General features: G+C 37.3%; 2 protein-coding genes across 2 annotated transcripts; one reads left to right on the top strand and one right to left on the bottom strand.

Moving 5' to 3' along the window:
- The first annotated feature begins 42 nt into the window (after positions 1–42).
- On the top strand, positions 43–8,049 carry LOC111799890 (auxin response factor 1-like). The gene is made up of 14 exons (XM_023683386.1): positions 43–158; positions 1,762–1,877; positions 2,600–2,695; positions 2,798–2,854; positions 3,054–3,206; positions 3,287–3,371; positions 3,770–3,860; positions 3,974–4,138; positions 4,333–4,452; positions 4,534–4,609; positions 5,285–5,450; positions 5,531–6,027; positions 6,192–6,382; positions 7,150–8,049. The coding sequence occupies exons 1-14, from the start codon at positions 110–112 to the stop codon at positions 7,322–7,324; spliced, it is 2,037 nt and encodes a 678-aa protein (XP_023539154.1). The 5' UTR covers positions 43–109; the 3' UTR covers positions 7,325–8,049.
- A 917-nt stretch (positions 8,050–8,966) lies between these two features.
- LOC111799891 (DNA-directed RNA polymerase V subunit 5A) lies at positions 8,967–12,327 on the bottom strand. Its single transcript, XM_023683387.1, has 4 exons — positions 11,762–12,327; positions 11,032–11,208; positions 9,596–9,709; positions 8,967–9,277 (listed from the first exon to the last, which is right to left on the bottom strand). The coding sequence occupies exons 1-4, from the start codon at positions 12,026–12,028 to the stop codon at positions 9,152–9,154; spliced, it is 684 nt and encodes a 227-aa protein (XP_023539155.1). The 5' UTR covers positions 12,029–12,327; the 3' UTR covers positions 8,967–9,151.
- Positions 12,328–17,512: the final 5,185 nt, after the last annotated feature.

The raw sequence follows: 17,512 nt of genomic DNA, 5'->3' as shown, positions 1-17,512 counted from the left end.
TAAATCATTCAATTAGATACTTGTGATTTTTTTGTTTAACACATCCACCACCGCTTTTGCAGGTCGGCCCTTAGGTTGATTGGCACATAAATATCTCTCCGATATTATCATGTCTTTTTCAGCTGTCTCAAGTCTTCCCCCAGGAGGACCCACTTCAGGTTTGTGGTTCTTGTTCATGAAGTTGTGTTCATTTTTTTAGATTCTAGTCATTGTTGGTCTCAGCGAGAGATTTGTCGTTGATGATCTAAAAGAATGAACCTTGGGTTTTAGAAAATCTACGTTTAAAATTAAGAGACATGTCATAGTTTTTCCTGTCCCTCAAGTAAGCAGAGTATTCTTGCCTACTTTGTTGCATGAATGTCTGAATCCTCGAGTAAACTTGAGGGGTGGGCTTTGTTTAAATTGCACTGGTACTGAAGACGGTTCTGTTTGGTAAGTTGGTGGAACAAGGTAAAGTTCTGTAGGGTTTGACTTTTAGTGACCTTCACTGCAAAAATCATTCTCTTTTGTTGTCTATGGGGATTCTTCTTTGAGAAAGATGACTATCGTTTTTGTGGAAGTTGCGGCAATTAAGTACAGAGTTTCCAAAGGTGCTGGTGGTCTATCCCTAATTGGCTAGTAAGCACTCTAAAGGCTCCTGCAAATGTTAAAGTTGAAATAGCATCTGAAATATAATGAGCAATATAAAAACCACTTGATTCTGGGATGATTTATGGAAAGCAAATGAGGCACTCTTATCCATTTATTGAAGACTATTCTATTTCTATTAGTTAAAGATTCTTTGTAGGCAAGTTCAGAATGCTTCAAACTTGTCTTGGTGACTGGAATTTTGTTGCTGATGTCAAAACTCAATATTGGATATTCCTTATGGATAGCCTTGCTCGCTTCTTTCTTACACTTAATATAGCAATGGATGACCAATTGAGCTGCACTTTATGACGCTTCCAGATCCTTCAGATGTAAACATGGAGTTGTAGAATATTGATCTGCTTTCGCAGCAGTTATGTTGTTATCCTTATGAGCATTAAGTGAAAGGTTTCGATAGGGGATGGTAGTTGAATCTGTTTCTAGGAGGAAGGATTGTTGGATCAGTATTGATGCCTTATAAGCACATTGACTTGATTGCATCCGCATCTTTGCAATCTTTTGCTTCTCTCTATGTCATAGAAGCTGAAAATCATAAAAAGTTTAGGTGTTTCGCATGGGTGGTGGTGGTTTATGGCAAGGTGGGTTAACCCTATTGTTGTTATTGAGACACTCTGGTCCTCTTCCATGTTTCTTTTGTCGCGATGGGGTGTATGCTTTACCAACATAGGTCGCAAGACTTAAATCACCTCCGTGGGTGCATATATGTGTGCTCTTTGGATGCTAAGTTGTGGAGCAGTTTTAGCAAACTTTTGGGATCTCCATAGACTAGAGGGTTCAATGTCATGCTACGGTGCAGGTCGAGTTTTTAAGTGTTATAATGTGTATGTTGTACCTAATCTCAGATGGTATCTGATGAAATTTTATAGTTTATGCGATTGTTATTTTGATTTCAAGAGGCATTTTAATGAGGATGTATGTTAGTCCAGAATGTAGGAGAACATTTTGTTAAAAGTATTTAAATTTAATCAAGTATAAGGTAACTCTATACTGTATTGTGTAAATCTTTTTTATTACAACTGTTTAGTTTTACTAAAATTTTTCGTTCCATTACCGTATATTTATTCAGCCTTCTGTTTCCTTATTGAATACGTACCATGTTTTTTTTATTTACAGGGCCCTCTTCAGATGCATTGTATAGGGAATTATGGCATGCCTGTGCTGGACCGCTTGTCACCCTTCCTCGCCAAGATGAACGAGTATACTACTTTCCACAGGGTCACATGGAACAGGTATCAGATTTTGTGACACATGCTCACCGTTTACTCACTAGACCATGTAGGGGGAAAATGTTAATATTTCTGAATTGATCTGACATTTCAAGGTAGCCTGTGAGAAAAATGTTAATATTTGTCTTCTTAGTATTAACATTGAGTGATGAACTTTGTAATTGTCTAAGAAGCATGGATATGGATATAAGACATAGATAACACTGACATGTTTATTATATTATATATTTTAAAATAACATTTTTATAACCGAAGGAAATGCAAAGTCAATAAGTTTATGTATTTATATGCTTAAAAAACGAGTTTGATGTATTTTACTCTCTAAATTATTATTTTTGTCCTATGTTATCATGTATCTATTCAGGATACCTGACAACAATTGTTTGATTTGTGTTTAAAAAATTTTGGGACCCATATTGACTTTGTACAACTTCTAATACATCTATTAGACTAATAAGTACTTGATCCAACTAGTGTCATAGTGTCCTACATGTGTTGGATATGGACACGCTAGCTAAACTAAAATTTTCGTGCTTCTTAGGTAATTGTATTTCCTCTGTAATTAACTTACTGGAATTCGAGTCTTTATTTGTTAACTCCTACTCTAGATTTCTTGTAACATGTAATTGTTCTCTTCCCCAGATCAATGGGAAGAGTTTCTTGTTCATAAAATGTTCCTGAAAATTTTAGAGGTTCACAGAGTTTTCTTTTTCTTGTATGTTTAGCTGGAAGCATCAATGCATCAAGGATTAGAGCAACAAATGCCTTCGTTCAACCTACCATCAAAAATACTTTGTAAAGTTGTCAATGTTGTTCTTCGGGTGAGTTTTATCCCATTAATTTTTATTGCATATGGTGGTATATTTTTGCTGCTTTTCCCGTATCTTTGACGAACTGATTTGACATCTCACTTTGATTGTTAGGCGGAACCTGACACAGATGAAGTGTATGCTCAGATAACTCTGTTACCGGAAAGCAATGTTAGTTCTGTACTCTCACTTTGTAAACTATTGAACTATAGTAGCAGCCATCACTCCCCTCTATAGTGTGGATTTCTGCCAAGAATTCTCAATGCTTGCATTATTTTTCTGAACTGATTGTGGTGCTCAATCCCTTTCCTGTTTTTAGTAATAATTTTATTGATATCTCTAACTTGCCCATGTATTTTTTTCCGAGTAGCAAAGTGAAGTAACAAGCCCAGATCCTGCCCTTCCTGAGCCTACAAGATGTAATGTCCACTCATTTTGCAAGACGCTCACTGCTTCTGACACTAGCACTCATGGTGGCTTCTCTGTTCTTAGGAGGCATGCGGATGACTGCCTTCCACCTCTGGTAGAACATCTAAATGATATTGCCAGCTAGCATCCATTTTCTGTCTCTCTTCCTTGTTTTAAAGTCCGTTTGTTTTTCAGGATATGTCTCAGCAGCCACCGTGGCAAGAATTGGTTGCGAGTGACTTACATGGGAATCAGTGGCATTTTCGGCACATTTTCAGAGGTATAATTTATAGAGCTAACAAGTAGCTGCCATGCAAAGAGCTATAGATATTTGCTGTCTCCTGGCAAATAAAAAATTTTAGTCATGCATTTATGCATAAATACATACAAATTCACATTCATACATTTTTTTGTTGGGCTTGAAGAGAGTTCTCATTTGCCATTTCCCTCTCTTAATTATTTTACTGTTGGAGTTTATGTACTCGAGAACTAACATCTGGTAAGTATTTGGAATTTGGTACACCTCCGGTAAAGAAAAGGGAAAAAGTTATATGGGTTCATACTATTGCTGGTAAATTATTGCATGATTTGTTTTACATGACGTGAACAGTTTTTTTTAGTTTTTTAGTGTTTTCTCTTCTTTCCCCCGTGATTGTGATATTCATACATGAATTGCAGGTCAACCAAGGCGTCATTTACTAACAACTGGGTGGAGCGTCTTCGTTAGTTCCAAAAAACTAGTAGCTGGAGATGCTTTTATCTTTTTAAGGTAATTTTGTGGTCTGCCATTTGAGAGGAGTGTCTATTTTCTTTGTGAGGTAAAGATGATTCTTGAGTGAACAAGTTCATGATCTCTTTGGTTATATGTGTATTTCTTCACAGAGGTGAAAATGGAGAGCTTCGTGTTGGGGTGAGAAGACTCATGAGACAGCTAAATAATATGCCATCTTCTGTTATATCCAGTCACAGCATGCATCTCGGAGTTCTAGCTACTGCTTCTCATGCTGTTTCAACTGGAACACTCTTTTCTGTTTTTTATAAGCCACGGTTTGTTGTCCTTATTATGTTATTTACTTTTACTCTGATACCACGAGTTCTTTTTCCCTCCCCAAGTTAAATAATTTTACTGTGAATAATGGGCTTTTGTACTTGACACTGTGAGTCGAGTGTTCACTTTTTCGATTGCTTTGTGATTTGTCTGTTACAAGTGGAAAAATCCTGAATATTCTTCCTTATGGCAGAACAAGCAGGTCTACATTTCTTGTGAGTCTAAACAAGTACCTTGAAGCTCAAAACCATAAACTCTCTGTTGGGATGAGGTTCAAGATGAGGTTTGAAGGCGAGGAGGTTCCTGAAAGAAGGTAACTGTTTCGTGCTCCCCAATCTCTTTTTTCCTTTCATTGTTGAGTTGATATATTAATTTTTCTTATATTCTTTGACAGTTTTAGTGGAACAATTGTTGGTCTTGGAGATAATGCATCGCCTGGATGGGCTAATTCTGACTGGCGATCTCTAAAGGTTAGCTAATTCCGGAATAATGCTTCTCATGTTTTTTTCCTGAAGTCCAGTCTTGAAACATTATGTGATGTGTATAGATGCTGTGCTCCCTCTTTCTTTGAGTTCAATATCTTATATGGATACTAATACAGAATAGTTAACACAAACCTTATTGTCTAAGATGCATGTTTGAACATAGACATTCATGAAATGGCTGGTGTTTGGAATGATAAAAAGAAAAGATTCGTGTATTAGCTGAATTTAAAAGCCCTTGGGCCTTAAAGAGTTAAAAATATATAAGGATTCGATGGTAACTGTTAATTGCAATCAGAATGTCGCTGAAATGTGTAGCAGGCATTTGCCAGTGCAGTTTGGGATTTTGCTTTATATGTAGTCTCTGGGGGTTTCCCTGAAGAGGCAACCCAGAGACCTCTGCTTTTGCGGATCTTCTAAATTTAGAAAGGTGGAGCTGTATACTTTAGAAATGGAACAGAGATATGAAAAGACATTTATCTTCCTTGAAATTCACTATTATGCTTAATAAAGTTTGTCCCACTCTTTATTGAAGTCTAGCTGTGTAGGTGCTCGTAGGATCCGGTAGGCTTAAATATTGCCTTTCAGCCATGGTGTATTTTATATACTCTTTGCTTGCATATGATTTTAAGAACTAACTTCGGAGTATTGGTTGATATAAAGGTGCAATGGGATGAGCCTTCATCTATTCTGCGTCCAGATAGGGTGTCTTCCTGGGAATTGGAGCCACTTGTTGCATCTAGCCCTCTAAGCTCTCTGCCTGCACAGAGGAACAAGCGTCCACGACCAGCTGTTTTGCCTTCCCCTTCCGCAGATGCAGCTGTACTCGGTAATATAACCCTTCTGAATGTTAATAAATCATTGTTGATTTAGATGGAATATTGTTGACATTATCTTCATATGTACTAGGTGGGTGGAAACCTACGGTTGAATCTTCTGCTTTTTCATATACCGAGCCGCAGCGGGGAAGGGACCTATATTCTTCACCAAAGTTCAGTACTGCTGCTTCAAATTCACTTGGTTTTAATGGGAATAATTCTCTTGGCGCTGTGTCCAGCAACGCCTACTGGTCTAATACCAGTATGGTGGAAAATGTTATGGACACTTCATCTCATGGAGCAAAAAGAGAACCCGTTGAAAAGAAACAGAACACTAGGAACGGATGCAGGCTCTTTGGGTTCCAGCTTCTTGGAAACTCCAATGTAGAGGAAGCTTCTCCAGTTTCAACACCAAAAATGGTGGGCGAGGATAGGCCAGTTCCACCTATAGATACAGCATTTGACCAGCATTTTGACCCATCGAACATTCACCGATCAGATATGCCTTCAGTAAGCTGTGATGCTGATAAATCATGCCTGATTTCCCCTCTAGAGTCTCAAAGCAGACAAATCCGCAGCTGCACAAAGGTATTTCAATCCATCAGCTTTTCATCACTTCGCCCCATCTCTTCTAATTGCTCTGAAGCAGTTCTGGTTGAAGGGGTTTTAACTGTATGGAATATATTTTTTTATAAGCAGTATTTCATTATGTATGAAATTAACAAGGGAAGGTTACTTATATATTTTCTCAGGTTCAAATGCAAGGAATTGCTGTTGGGAGGGCCGTAGATTTAACACGGTTCAATCAATATGATGATCTACTTAGGAAACTGGAGGAGATGTTTGACATAGAGGGTGAGCTTTGTGGCTCGGTAAAGAAATGGAAGGTTGTTTACACCGATGATGAAGATGATATGATGATGGTTGGAGATGATCCTTGGAAGTAAGTATTTTGAACCCCCATCCCCAAACACACCCAAATTCATGATTATCTCAAAATCTTTTTTTGCCTGTTTAATATTAATATGGAACAAATCAAATGCTATCACCGATCTTGCGTTCATCTCGATTTAGTTGAATATTGAGTGTGGTTTTGTTGAAGTAGCTGTACTTTTGAAGGCTTGAGCATGATAAAATGAGACTTAGTGATAAGGAACCACTAGAAAGGAAAGGATTACTTTATTGATCAAATACTTCAAGACAAGAACACTTGTTTGAGATTTGAATCATTCCACAAGCAAGTTCGATCATGTCAAGCTTGAATAATTCTAAATATGCCATCTAAACTATATAGAACTGCAAAGAAACTTAGCCTTTGGCTAAAAGAAAGCACAAATGCTCTTTTTACTACATCTTCTGGTCTCTTTTATAAACATAGCATACATGACTTTATATAACCTCAAAATGAAAATTCAAGACCATGAGACATTTCAAGAGTTGGAACCTTTATACTTTGTGCGACTATGTAAATGTAAGCTTAAAGTAAATAAAAGTTTTAAAATGCATTAAAGAAACACCGTAATTCTAGATTATCATCCACTCAAAATTTGTAAGCATTCATTCTTCTTTAATGCGGTATGAATTGCAACATCTTGTGACAATTTGAATAACATCTTCTTAACATCTCCCTTGGAGTTTATGTTGCATGATTGATACTTTGGTTCATTAGGTTGTCTAAAATTTGGGTTTGCCTTTCCTAAATGATTGCAGCGAGTTCTGCAGCATGGTAAGGAAGATATTCATCTACACGACAGAAGAAGTGAAGAGACTGTCGCCCAAGATAAAACTCCCACTCAGTGGAGAGATGAAGCTCAGCAAGCCAGATTCTGATATGGTTGCCAACCATACGGAGGATCAATCGTCCATCAGCGGATCAGATTGCTGATGGAGACGTATCCTTTGTCATATGGTTGTTGGCAGAGGAGAAAGAAAATGTGGAATGTTCACCAGAGGAGTGGGAAAGTGGAAGAAGAAATGGTTTATATTGTGGTAAGATTTTATCGGTAGGTATCGTTTGTGCATGGGTTGGCTGCTTTCTTTTGACTGCCAGTGGAGTGGGATCTGGAACGAAGTGTTGTTATATTTGCACTTAGAAGTACCAAAGATTCCGGCAACGAAAAGCTAGCTGCAGGTGCTGCTACATATATGAGGGGTGGGCTGGTAACTGGTGAAGGCTTTCTAAGCTTATCAAAAGAGTGAGGAAATGAATATGTTAATTGGGTTGTTTGGACTTGGAAATGAAATATGGGTTAGAAGAAAATACTGACCCAGTGTTTTAAGATGTTGAAATTAATATTTTTACGTAATAAGGTTCAGTTCAGTTCGGTTATTTTTCGGGGCTTTTCTGTCCCCTGATTATAAAACCGTGCAAGTCAGGTCCAGCTTGCCTTTTTGTACATATGAATTAGGATGCTGTGTTTTTTCACCATCTTGATTGCAGGAGTCTCTTTTTGTATGGGTTGTCAATGACAATTAGGGAGGAAGAAGCCCAAACATCTTCCACCCTTCTAATGTAAATGTAATATTTATGATTATGTATTGATTTGGATTTTGGAGGTTCTACTGCTGCCTCCTCCTCAGGCAGTATATGATCCTTTGTTTAATTCTGAATGTTCCAGTCTAAGAAGTCAGTTTGTTCCAGCAAGAACAAGCTATTACGAATAGAAAACTATTACGAAACAATAGTTGTTTTTAAGTTTCTGTTGTCATAAACTTACATGGGAACACATTAGTAAAATGTTCACAAAAGAAGCGGGTTGCCCTGAATATTGTTGGGGTAGGTGTATGCATTATAATGAAGATTTGGTCAAATTTTACCCCCTTGGTTGGTTTACCGCTGAGCAGATAGCCAATTGTACATATATTCAGTTTCTTCTAAGGAAAGAAGGGATGATCAGAATGGTCATGACTAAGATTAGATGTACCTGATTTCGATCCAACAACACTTGGCAGAGCTACTGTTCTCGACTGTATCCTTGTCCGGTGATTCTACCGGCGGTTCTTCTCTCACACGTGTTTCTTTCGCACCCTCTGGTGAAGTTTCAGTAGTAAGCAAGTCCTCTGGTTCAACCATTGTGCCAACCTCGGCCTCTTTCAGATGCAATTGTCTATCCCAACCAGTTGATGGAGTCGAATGTATTGTTAGTGATGATTGTGGAGAGGGATCTACCGCAATGCTTTGGACCATGAAATGATCTCCTTGACATTTGACCAATGCAGCTTTGGTTAGAACCTTGGGCGTACTATAGGCGGAGAAGTACACTCTTTGTTCGGTTGGTTTTCGATATTGTTAGCAACACTAGCAGAACTTGAAGTCGTGATTGGTCCAGCTGGAATGACTGGTTGTTTTCCTTTTAGGTGTCGGGTTTCTCGACTATCTGTAAAACTCGGATGCAGATAGTCTGGATGCACTCTGGTGATTTCATTAAAACTATTCAAGTTTTTGAGTTTAGTTTGTAATAAATCTTAATAATTGTCTTGTAAACATTTAGTACAACTTATATTTCAAAGATATCAAATGTTCTATATGGCAGAGTAATGAGATACGTATATTATAAATAATGCCTCGAAACATGCACTGAAAATCTAGTAACACAAGGAGTTGTTGAACATTGATCGATGTCTAAGACAAAAGTAATCAAGTTCTTTGGGGTTAAAAATACAAAACATAATTGGTGAGTTACATGTGATCTAGTCATGTCACCATAGGCCATCACCAGACACAACGGTAAGTTACATGTGATCTAGTCATGTCACCATCATACGTTACTTTCACAATCTGCCCCTTCTCGAGTCCGTAGTATCGAGCAATGGCATCCGTACGTAGCATACGAGGAAGCTGGCATTACATCAAAAGTAGGCTTAATTAAGCAAGTGTTGGTAGTTTAACAAATATATATCAAGATTTGTTGCACTACTTCAATTCATTTTTATACCACATATATTAGGTTTTCAGAATTCATATTTTTCATACAGGAAGAACAAACCAAACTCTCAACAACTGAACCAATGAAGGCTTGGAAAGGAGAAATTGTTGGTCATTCAAGAAAAGCATGTTTACCATGAGAAGGGGTTTTGTTTCCTAAAAAGCCTTCTTCAAAGGTTTACAAAGCATAAGGCAACTGCAGACACAGACTAATATCTATACAGATTTTACCTGTTTTTCCTCTATACTGTATTGTTCCAAAAGCTTTTGTTTTTCTTCCTCCGTTAGCACCTGATGGTTTGGCTTTAATGCATGCTTTGTGATATTAACCAGCAAGTCAGTAATCTGGTAACAGACAAAAACTCAAATCAACATATGAACCTTTTAAGATTATGGATAGCCCTTAGCCTTACATTAGTAGTCTAAAGCAACATTCGACATCATGCAACCACTCTCATAAATACTACTGTATCAATTCCAAAATCCAGTTTTCATTAACAGATTGTAGCTTACACATACAACAGGGTGCAAAATGTTTTCCATATTTCACATCTAAGGTGGTATAAGACCGAATGAGAGGACATAGAAGGGTTTACTAAAGACTCAAAGTTACAAGGAAAAAAAAAACCCCTCTAAAATCCAAGGACTCGAGAGTCGAATATTCACTCTTCCAGGCTGAAACGAAACACCCTCAACCTAAGTATGGAGGTTACGTTAATGATGTCCATCGTTTCCCTATGCCAAAGGGTTCCTAGAAGTGACCTTCAAAGGGTTCCTATTGAAAGCCTTGTTCAAGGAGCAGTCATGAAGATGAGGACCATACTTGCTTGCAATAACCCTATGTCAAAGGAAGTCATGAGTTAGGGAGAAAAGCACCACAACCACTTAGCTAAGACGACCTCAACACGAAACCTTAAGTTCCATATGCCTAATCCCAGAGGACCACAGGGTTGGACACCTCCTCCCACCTAACTAAATAGGAACCCTTCCCCTCATCAACCCCTTCCCACGAGAAATCTCGCACAAGCTTCTCCAAGGACTTTAAGGAAAGAAAGCAAGTCAGAATACGACACCACCGATTGAATGAGAGTAAGCCGACCCGTTTGAGAGAAAGAACACCTTTTCCAAGAAGCTAAATGCTTTTGCATCTTACTCATGACAAGATCCCAGAAAGACAATCTACAAGGGTTATGACCAAGGGGAAGATCTAAATAGGAAGACAGGAAAGAGGCAACCTCACAACCAACCAAAGCAGTTCATCTATAACTTCCCTAGCTCACAATTCACTCCCAGAGAACATAACCATTATAAAAATTTCTTGGTGAAAATTTATGGAATAGATATATAAGATGACAAGATTCTCATCACCCTTTTTCAGGAAAGGGAAAAAAAAAAAAAAAAAAAAGGTTTGCAAGCTTTCCCCTATTTCTGCGGTTCATTTTTCTTAGGGTGACTCTCTTGTATCAAATCTTGAGACCTCAGTTTCTTCTTCTAAGTAATTTTTGTTTTCTACCATGACAAACTCTTGCTCCCCCACCCTTTTAGTGTTCTGGTTCCCCATGTTGCAGTTAATGTTCAATTTAACCAGTTTATGTTGTTGTTGTAATTAGATAACAACCTCAGCAGTGTCTATTGTGAAGATTACATCAAAAACTGAAGAAACGAACCTGGAATATTTCAACCTTGAACGAAAAGACCTCAACTGCTTTCATGGCTTGGTTTGTAATTTGATTTTGCACAATTAGAATGAGACCATGCAAAGTTTCTTTGTTAACAATTTGGCCCGCAATATTGCGAATAGCACTAACCTTTACTGCACCAGTCCCACAGAATATTACAAGAATCTGCAAAAACAATGATAAGTTTTGAAATAATAATTAAAGATGTTAGACTACTTGCATAACTATGAAGCATCATCATTAAGACCTATATTTCTATTGTACAATAATTTCTATGTTTAGTCCACATATAGAAATAGAAAAATACTTCACTCAGCATCAATGTTGAACCACAATTCACAACAAATACTTCCATAAGCCAATAATAAAACTTAAACTACTAAAGATTGGTGTGAAATAAGGTGTTCAAAATTCAGAAGCACGATTGCATCGAATAATTTCCAAGAAGATAAGAAGTTTAGTCCACAGAATTTAAACGATGATAAAAAAAAAAGAAGGAAAAAAACATGCACCGTTATCTTCCAAACAAAATTCAAAAGTAGCATGCCGAATAAACACTCTCGAAGTAACCAAATACTATGAGAAACTACAGCACCTCTTTTCGTACTCACATTGTCCACCCTAATTTGCTATGACAAACAAGACGCCGCAGAACAAATCAAGCAACCGAGGCTTAAATAAATCGAAGGGAAAAAAAGAAGAAGTGGTGGGGTGTTACTCTTTTGGAGGGATCGGCGCCATGAGCAGCAGATAGTTTAAGGCGATCGACATCGGGGAACTGGCCGTAAATTTCTCGGAATTGTTGGAGAGTGAGGTCGATATCAGAGGGGTTGATGGTGTAGCCTCGGTCCCTAAGCATCTCCAGGACTGTTCTGCGAGAAAGATAGTACCTATGGCTCTCAGTGGTGCCATCGTCGATGTAGCTACTTAAGCAAGTGCCTAGCTCCACTCGATTCGGTTCTCCCAAAAACCCATCTTCCTCCATTTTCGCTCTCTCTCTTCCCGGATACAGCTTCGCGTTTCTTGGTTTGAAAATGGGGAATTATATATATATATATAAAAATATATATATATATATTAAGTTAAATACTTGTGATTTTTGAGAGCTAGATTTTAATGAAAGATTTTGAAGTGGGTACCCTTTCGGGATGAACTAATGAAATTTGGGGGTAGGGTGTAAGCCAAATTTTGAGGTTATGGACAGAACCAAGGCCGGAATAGCAGTAAATAACTCCTCATGGAGAGAACATAAATAAATAATTTTGTTGTTGATGAACACCAGCGTTGGCTACCTAATCAACAAACAAAAACCCTGCCCATGATCAAAACTTTTGGAATGCTCAACCATGATCTTCATACATCCTAAATAAACTAAATTTCCATTCAAATCAAAATAGAACATTCACCTATTCATTTTTTTTTTTTTTAATTTAGAGATCAATTAAACCCAATATTAGAAGGTGAAGGTCTCACTAAATACAAAATTAAATTTTAATATGTCAAGGATATTGTAGGCACAAAATAAAAAATTTAGAGATGGGCCGGATATATTTAAAATTTAAAAAGATTGAAAATTTGGATATCCATTAAACATTTTTTGAAGTTTAGAGATTTAATGGACAAAAACTCTCCAAATTTAACCTTTTTGTCTATTTGCTAACATACGAGCTAAATGAACTAAATTATAATTGCACTCATGTAAATTCTAACATCCAACCTGTTGGTGATAGATTTTCCCCCCTCCCCCTAAGGTGTAGGGTTTAGGGAAAATGGCCCGTGAGCGTAAGTGTATAAGTTTTGTATTTTAACCCAACATATGTGTAAGATTCATCAGACTTGACTGTTCGTTACTGATTCGTTGAAAAAGATCGAAAGAAACGAAGAATTTACACATAATGATTTAGGTGCCAAAATGAGGGTCTTCTCGACCAGGTTGAGGTTGTGAGGTCTTATCGACACGTGTAAATGTTTTTTTTCTTCCATATTTTAAGCCTAGGACAATATTTAGTGGAGATGGTAGGATACTAAAACAAGAAAACAACGTTTCAGACCGAGTTAACGACCCTGTCTCAAAGTGGAAAAAAGTTCCTACGTTAACACCTATGGAATTTGACTCCATAATGGCCCATGAGCGAAAATGTATAAGTTTTGTATTTTAAACCAACATATGTGTAAGATTCATCAAACTTGAGCGTTTCCTTACAGATTCGTTGATAAAGATCGAAATAAACTAAGGTTATCCACATAATGATTTAAGTGCCTCCATGTGGGTCTTATCAACAGTGTTGAGGTTGTGAGGTTTTATCGCCACGAGTAAATGTTTTTTTTCTTCCATATTTTAAGCTTAGGACAATATTTAGTGGATATGGTATGAAACGAAAACGAGAAAACAACGTTCAAGATCGAGTTAACAACCCTGTCTCAAAGGGAAAAAAAGTTTCTAAGTTAACACTTATGGAATTAAAAACTCTCCAAATTTAACCTTTTTGTCTATTTGCTAAGACATACGAGCTAAATGAACTAAATTATAATTGAACTCGTGTAAATTCTAACATCCAACCTGTTGGTGATAGATTTCCCCCCCTCGGCCTAAGGTTTAGGGTTTAGGATTTTAGGTTTTAGGGTTTTAGGATTTTAGGGTTTAGGGTTTAGGGTTTAGGGTTTAGGGTTTGGTCTTTCCTTAAGGGTTGAGGTTGTGAAGTCGTGTCGACACGAGTAAATGTTTTTTTCTTCCATATTTTAAGCTTAGGACAATCTTTAGTGGATATGGTATGATACTAAAACGAGAAAACAACTTTTCAGATCGAGTTAACGACCCTGTCCCAATGGGCCAAAAAGTTCCTATGTTAACACCTATGGATTTTGGGTGAAAAATGGCCCGGAAGCGAAAGTGAAAAAAATTCGTATTTTCACCATTTATATGTGTAAGACTCTTAAACTTGAGCGTTTCCTTACAGATTCGTCGAAAAACATCGAAAGAAACAAAGGTTTTTCACATAGTCATTCGGGTGCCTCCACGAGGGTCTTTTCGTAAGGGTTGAGGTTGTGAAGTCTTTTCGACACGAGTAAATGTTTTTTTTCTTCCATATTTTAAGCTTAGGACAATCTTTAGTGGATATGGTATGATACTAAAACGAGAAAACAACTTTTCAGATCGAGTTAACGACCCTGTCCCAATGGGCCAAAAAGTTCCTATGTTAACACCTATGGATTTTGGGTGAAAAATGGCCCGGAAGCGAAAGTGAAAAAAATTCGTATTTTCACCATTTATATGTGTAAGACTCTTAAACTTGAGCGTTTCCTTACAGATTCGTCGAAAAACATCGAAAGAAACAAAGGTTTTTCACATAGTCATTCGGGTGCCTCCACGAGGGTCTTTTCGTAAGGGTTGAGGTTGTGAAGTCTTTTCGACACGAGTAAATGTTTTTTTTCTTCCATATTTTAAGCTTAGGACAATCTTTAGTGGATATGGTATGATACTAAAACGAGAAAACAACTTTTCAGATCGAGTTAACGACCCTGTCCCAATGGGCCAAAAAGTTCCTATGTTAACACCTATGGATTTTGGGTGAAAAATGGCCCGGAAGCGAAAGTGAAAAAAATTCGTATTTTCACCATTTATATGTGTAAGACTCTTAAACTTGAGCGTTTCCTTACAGATTCGTCGAAAAACATCGAAAGAAACAAAGGTTTTTCACATAGTCATTCGGGTGCCTCCACGAGGGTCTTTTCGTAAGGGTTGAGGTTGTGAAGTCTTTTCGACACGAGTAAATGTTTTTTTTCTTCCATATTTTAAGCTTAGGACAATCTTTAGTGGATATGGTATGATACTAAAACGAGAAAACAACTTTTCAGATCGAGTTAACGACCCTGTCTCAATGGGCAAAAAAGTTCCTATGTTAACACCTATGGATTTTGAGTGCAAAATGGCCCGGAAGCGAAAGTGAAAAAAATTCGTATTTTTAACCATTTATATGTGTAAGATTCTAAAACTTGAGCGTTTCCATAAGATTCGTCGAAAAACATCGAAAGAAACAAATATTTTTCAGATAGTGATTCGGGTGCCTCCACGAGGGTCTTTTCGTAAGGGTTGAGGTTGTGAAGTCTTTTCGACACGAGTAAATGTTTTTTTTCTTCCATATTTTAAGCTTAGGACAATATTTAGTGGATATGGTATGATACTAAGACGAGAAAACAACTTTTCAGATCGAGTTAACGACCCTGTCTCAATGGGCAAAAAAGTTCCTATGTTAACACCTATGGATTTTGAGTGCAAAATGGCCCGGAAGCGAAAGTGAAAAAAATTCGTATTTTAACCATTTATATGTGTAAGACACTTGAACTTGAGCGTTTCCTTACAGATTCGTCGAAAAACATCGAAAGAAACAAAGGTTTTTCACATAGTCATTCGGGTGCCTCCACGAGGGTCTTTTCGTAAGGGTTGAGGTTGTGAAGTCTTTTCGACACGAGTAAATGTTTTTTTTCTTCCATATTTTAAGCTTAGGACAATCTTTAGTGGATATGGTATGATACTAAAACGAGAAAACAACTTTTCAGATCGAGTTAATGACCCTGTTTCAAAGGTCAAAAAAGTTCCTATGTTAACACCTATGGATTTTGAGTGCAAAATGGCCCGGAAGCGAAAGTGAAAAAAATTCGTATTTTAACCATTTATATGTGTAAGACACTTAAACTTGAGCGTTTCCTTACAGATTCGTCGAAAAACATCGAAAGAAACAAAGGTTTTTCACATAGTCATTCGGGTGCCTCCACGAGGGTCTTTTCGTAAGGGTTGAGGTTGTGAAGTCTTTTCGACACGAGTAAATGTTTTTTTTCTTCCATATTTTAAGCTTAGGACAATCTTTAGTGGATATGGTATGATACTAAAACGAGAAAACAACTTTTCAGATCGAGTTAACGACCCTGTCTCAATGGGCAAAAAAGTTCCTATGTTAACACCTATGGATTTTGAGTGCAAAATGGCCCGGAAGCGAAAGTGAAAAAAATTCGTATTTTAACCATTTATATGTGTAAGACACTTAAACTTGAGCGTTTCCTTACAGATTCGTCGAAAAACATCGAAAGAAACAAAGGTTTTTCACATAGTCATTCGGGTGCCTCCACGAGGGTCTTTTCGTAAGGGTTGAGGTTGTGAAGTCTTTTCGACACGAGTAAATGTTTTTTTTCTTCCATATTTTAAGCTTAGGACAATCTTTAGTGGATATGGTATGATACTAAAACGAGAAAACAACTTTTCAGATCGAGTTAACGACCCTGTCTCAATGGGCAAAAAAGTTCCTATGTTAACACCTATGGATTTTGAGTGCAAAATGGCCCGGAAGCGAAAGTGAAAAAAATTCGTATTTTAACCATTTATATGTGTAAGACACTTGAACTTGAGCGTTTCCTTACAGATTCGTCGAAAAACATCGAAAGAAACAAAGGTTTTTCACATAGTCATTCGGGTGCCTCCACGAGGGTCTTTTCGTAAGGGTTGAGGTTGTGAAGTCTTTTCGACACGAGTAAATGTTTTTTTTCTTCCATATTTTAAGCTTAGGACAATCTTTAGTGGATATGGTATGATACTAAAACGAGAAAACAACTTTTCAGATCGAGTTAACGACCCTGTCTCAATGGGCAAAAAAGTTCCTATGTTAACACCTATGGATTTTGAGTGCAAAATGGCCCGGAAGCGAAAGTGAAAAAAATTCGTATTTTAACCATTTATATGTGTAAGACACTTGAACTTGAGCGTTTCCTTACAGATTCGTCGAAAAACATCGAAAGAAACAAAGGTTTTTCACATAGTCATTCGGGTGCCTCCACGAGGGTCTTTTCGTAAGGGTTGAGGTTGTGAAGTCTTTTCGACACGAGTAAATGTTTTTTTTCTTCCATATTTTAAGCTTAGGACAATCTTTAGTGGATATGGTATGATAATAAATGGAGAAAACAACTTTTCACATCGAGTTAACGACCCTGTCTCAATGGGCAAAAAAGTTCCTATGTTAACACCTATGGATTTTGAGTGCAAAATGGCCCGGAAGCGAAAGTGAAAAAAATTCGTATTTTAACCATTTATATGTGTAAGACACTTAAACTTGAGCGTTTCCTTACAGATTCGTCGAAAAACATCGAAAGAAACAAAGGTTTTTCACATAGTCATTCGGGTGCCTCCACGAGGGTCTTTTCGTAAGGGTTGAGGTTGTGAAGTCTTTTCGACACGAGTAAATGTTTTTTTTCTTCCATATTTTAAGCTTAGGACAATCCTTAGTGGATATGGTATGATACTAAAAGGAGAAAACTACCTTTCAGATCGAGTTAACGACTTTATCTCAAAGGGGAAAAAAGTTCCTATGTTAACAGCTACGGAATTTGAGAGCAAAATGGCCTGGTAGCGAAAGTTCAAAAAATTCGTATTTTCACCAATTATATGTATAAGATTCTTAATCTTGAGCGTTCCTTACAGATT

This window comes from Cucurbita pepo, chromosome LG08, assembly GCF_002806865.2.
Source record: "Cucurbita pepo subsp. pepo cultivar mu-cu-16 chromosome LG08, ASM280686v2, whole genome shotgun sequence".
Classification (NCBI taxonomy): domain Eukaryota; kingdom Viridiplantae; phylum Streptophyta; class Magnoliopsida; order Cucurbitales; family Cucurbitaceae; genus Cucurbita; species Cucurbita pepo.
This window is presented reverse-complemented; position numbering and strand designations above follow the sequence as displayed.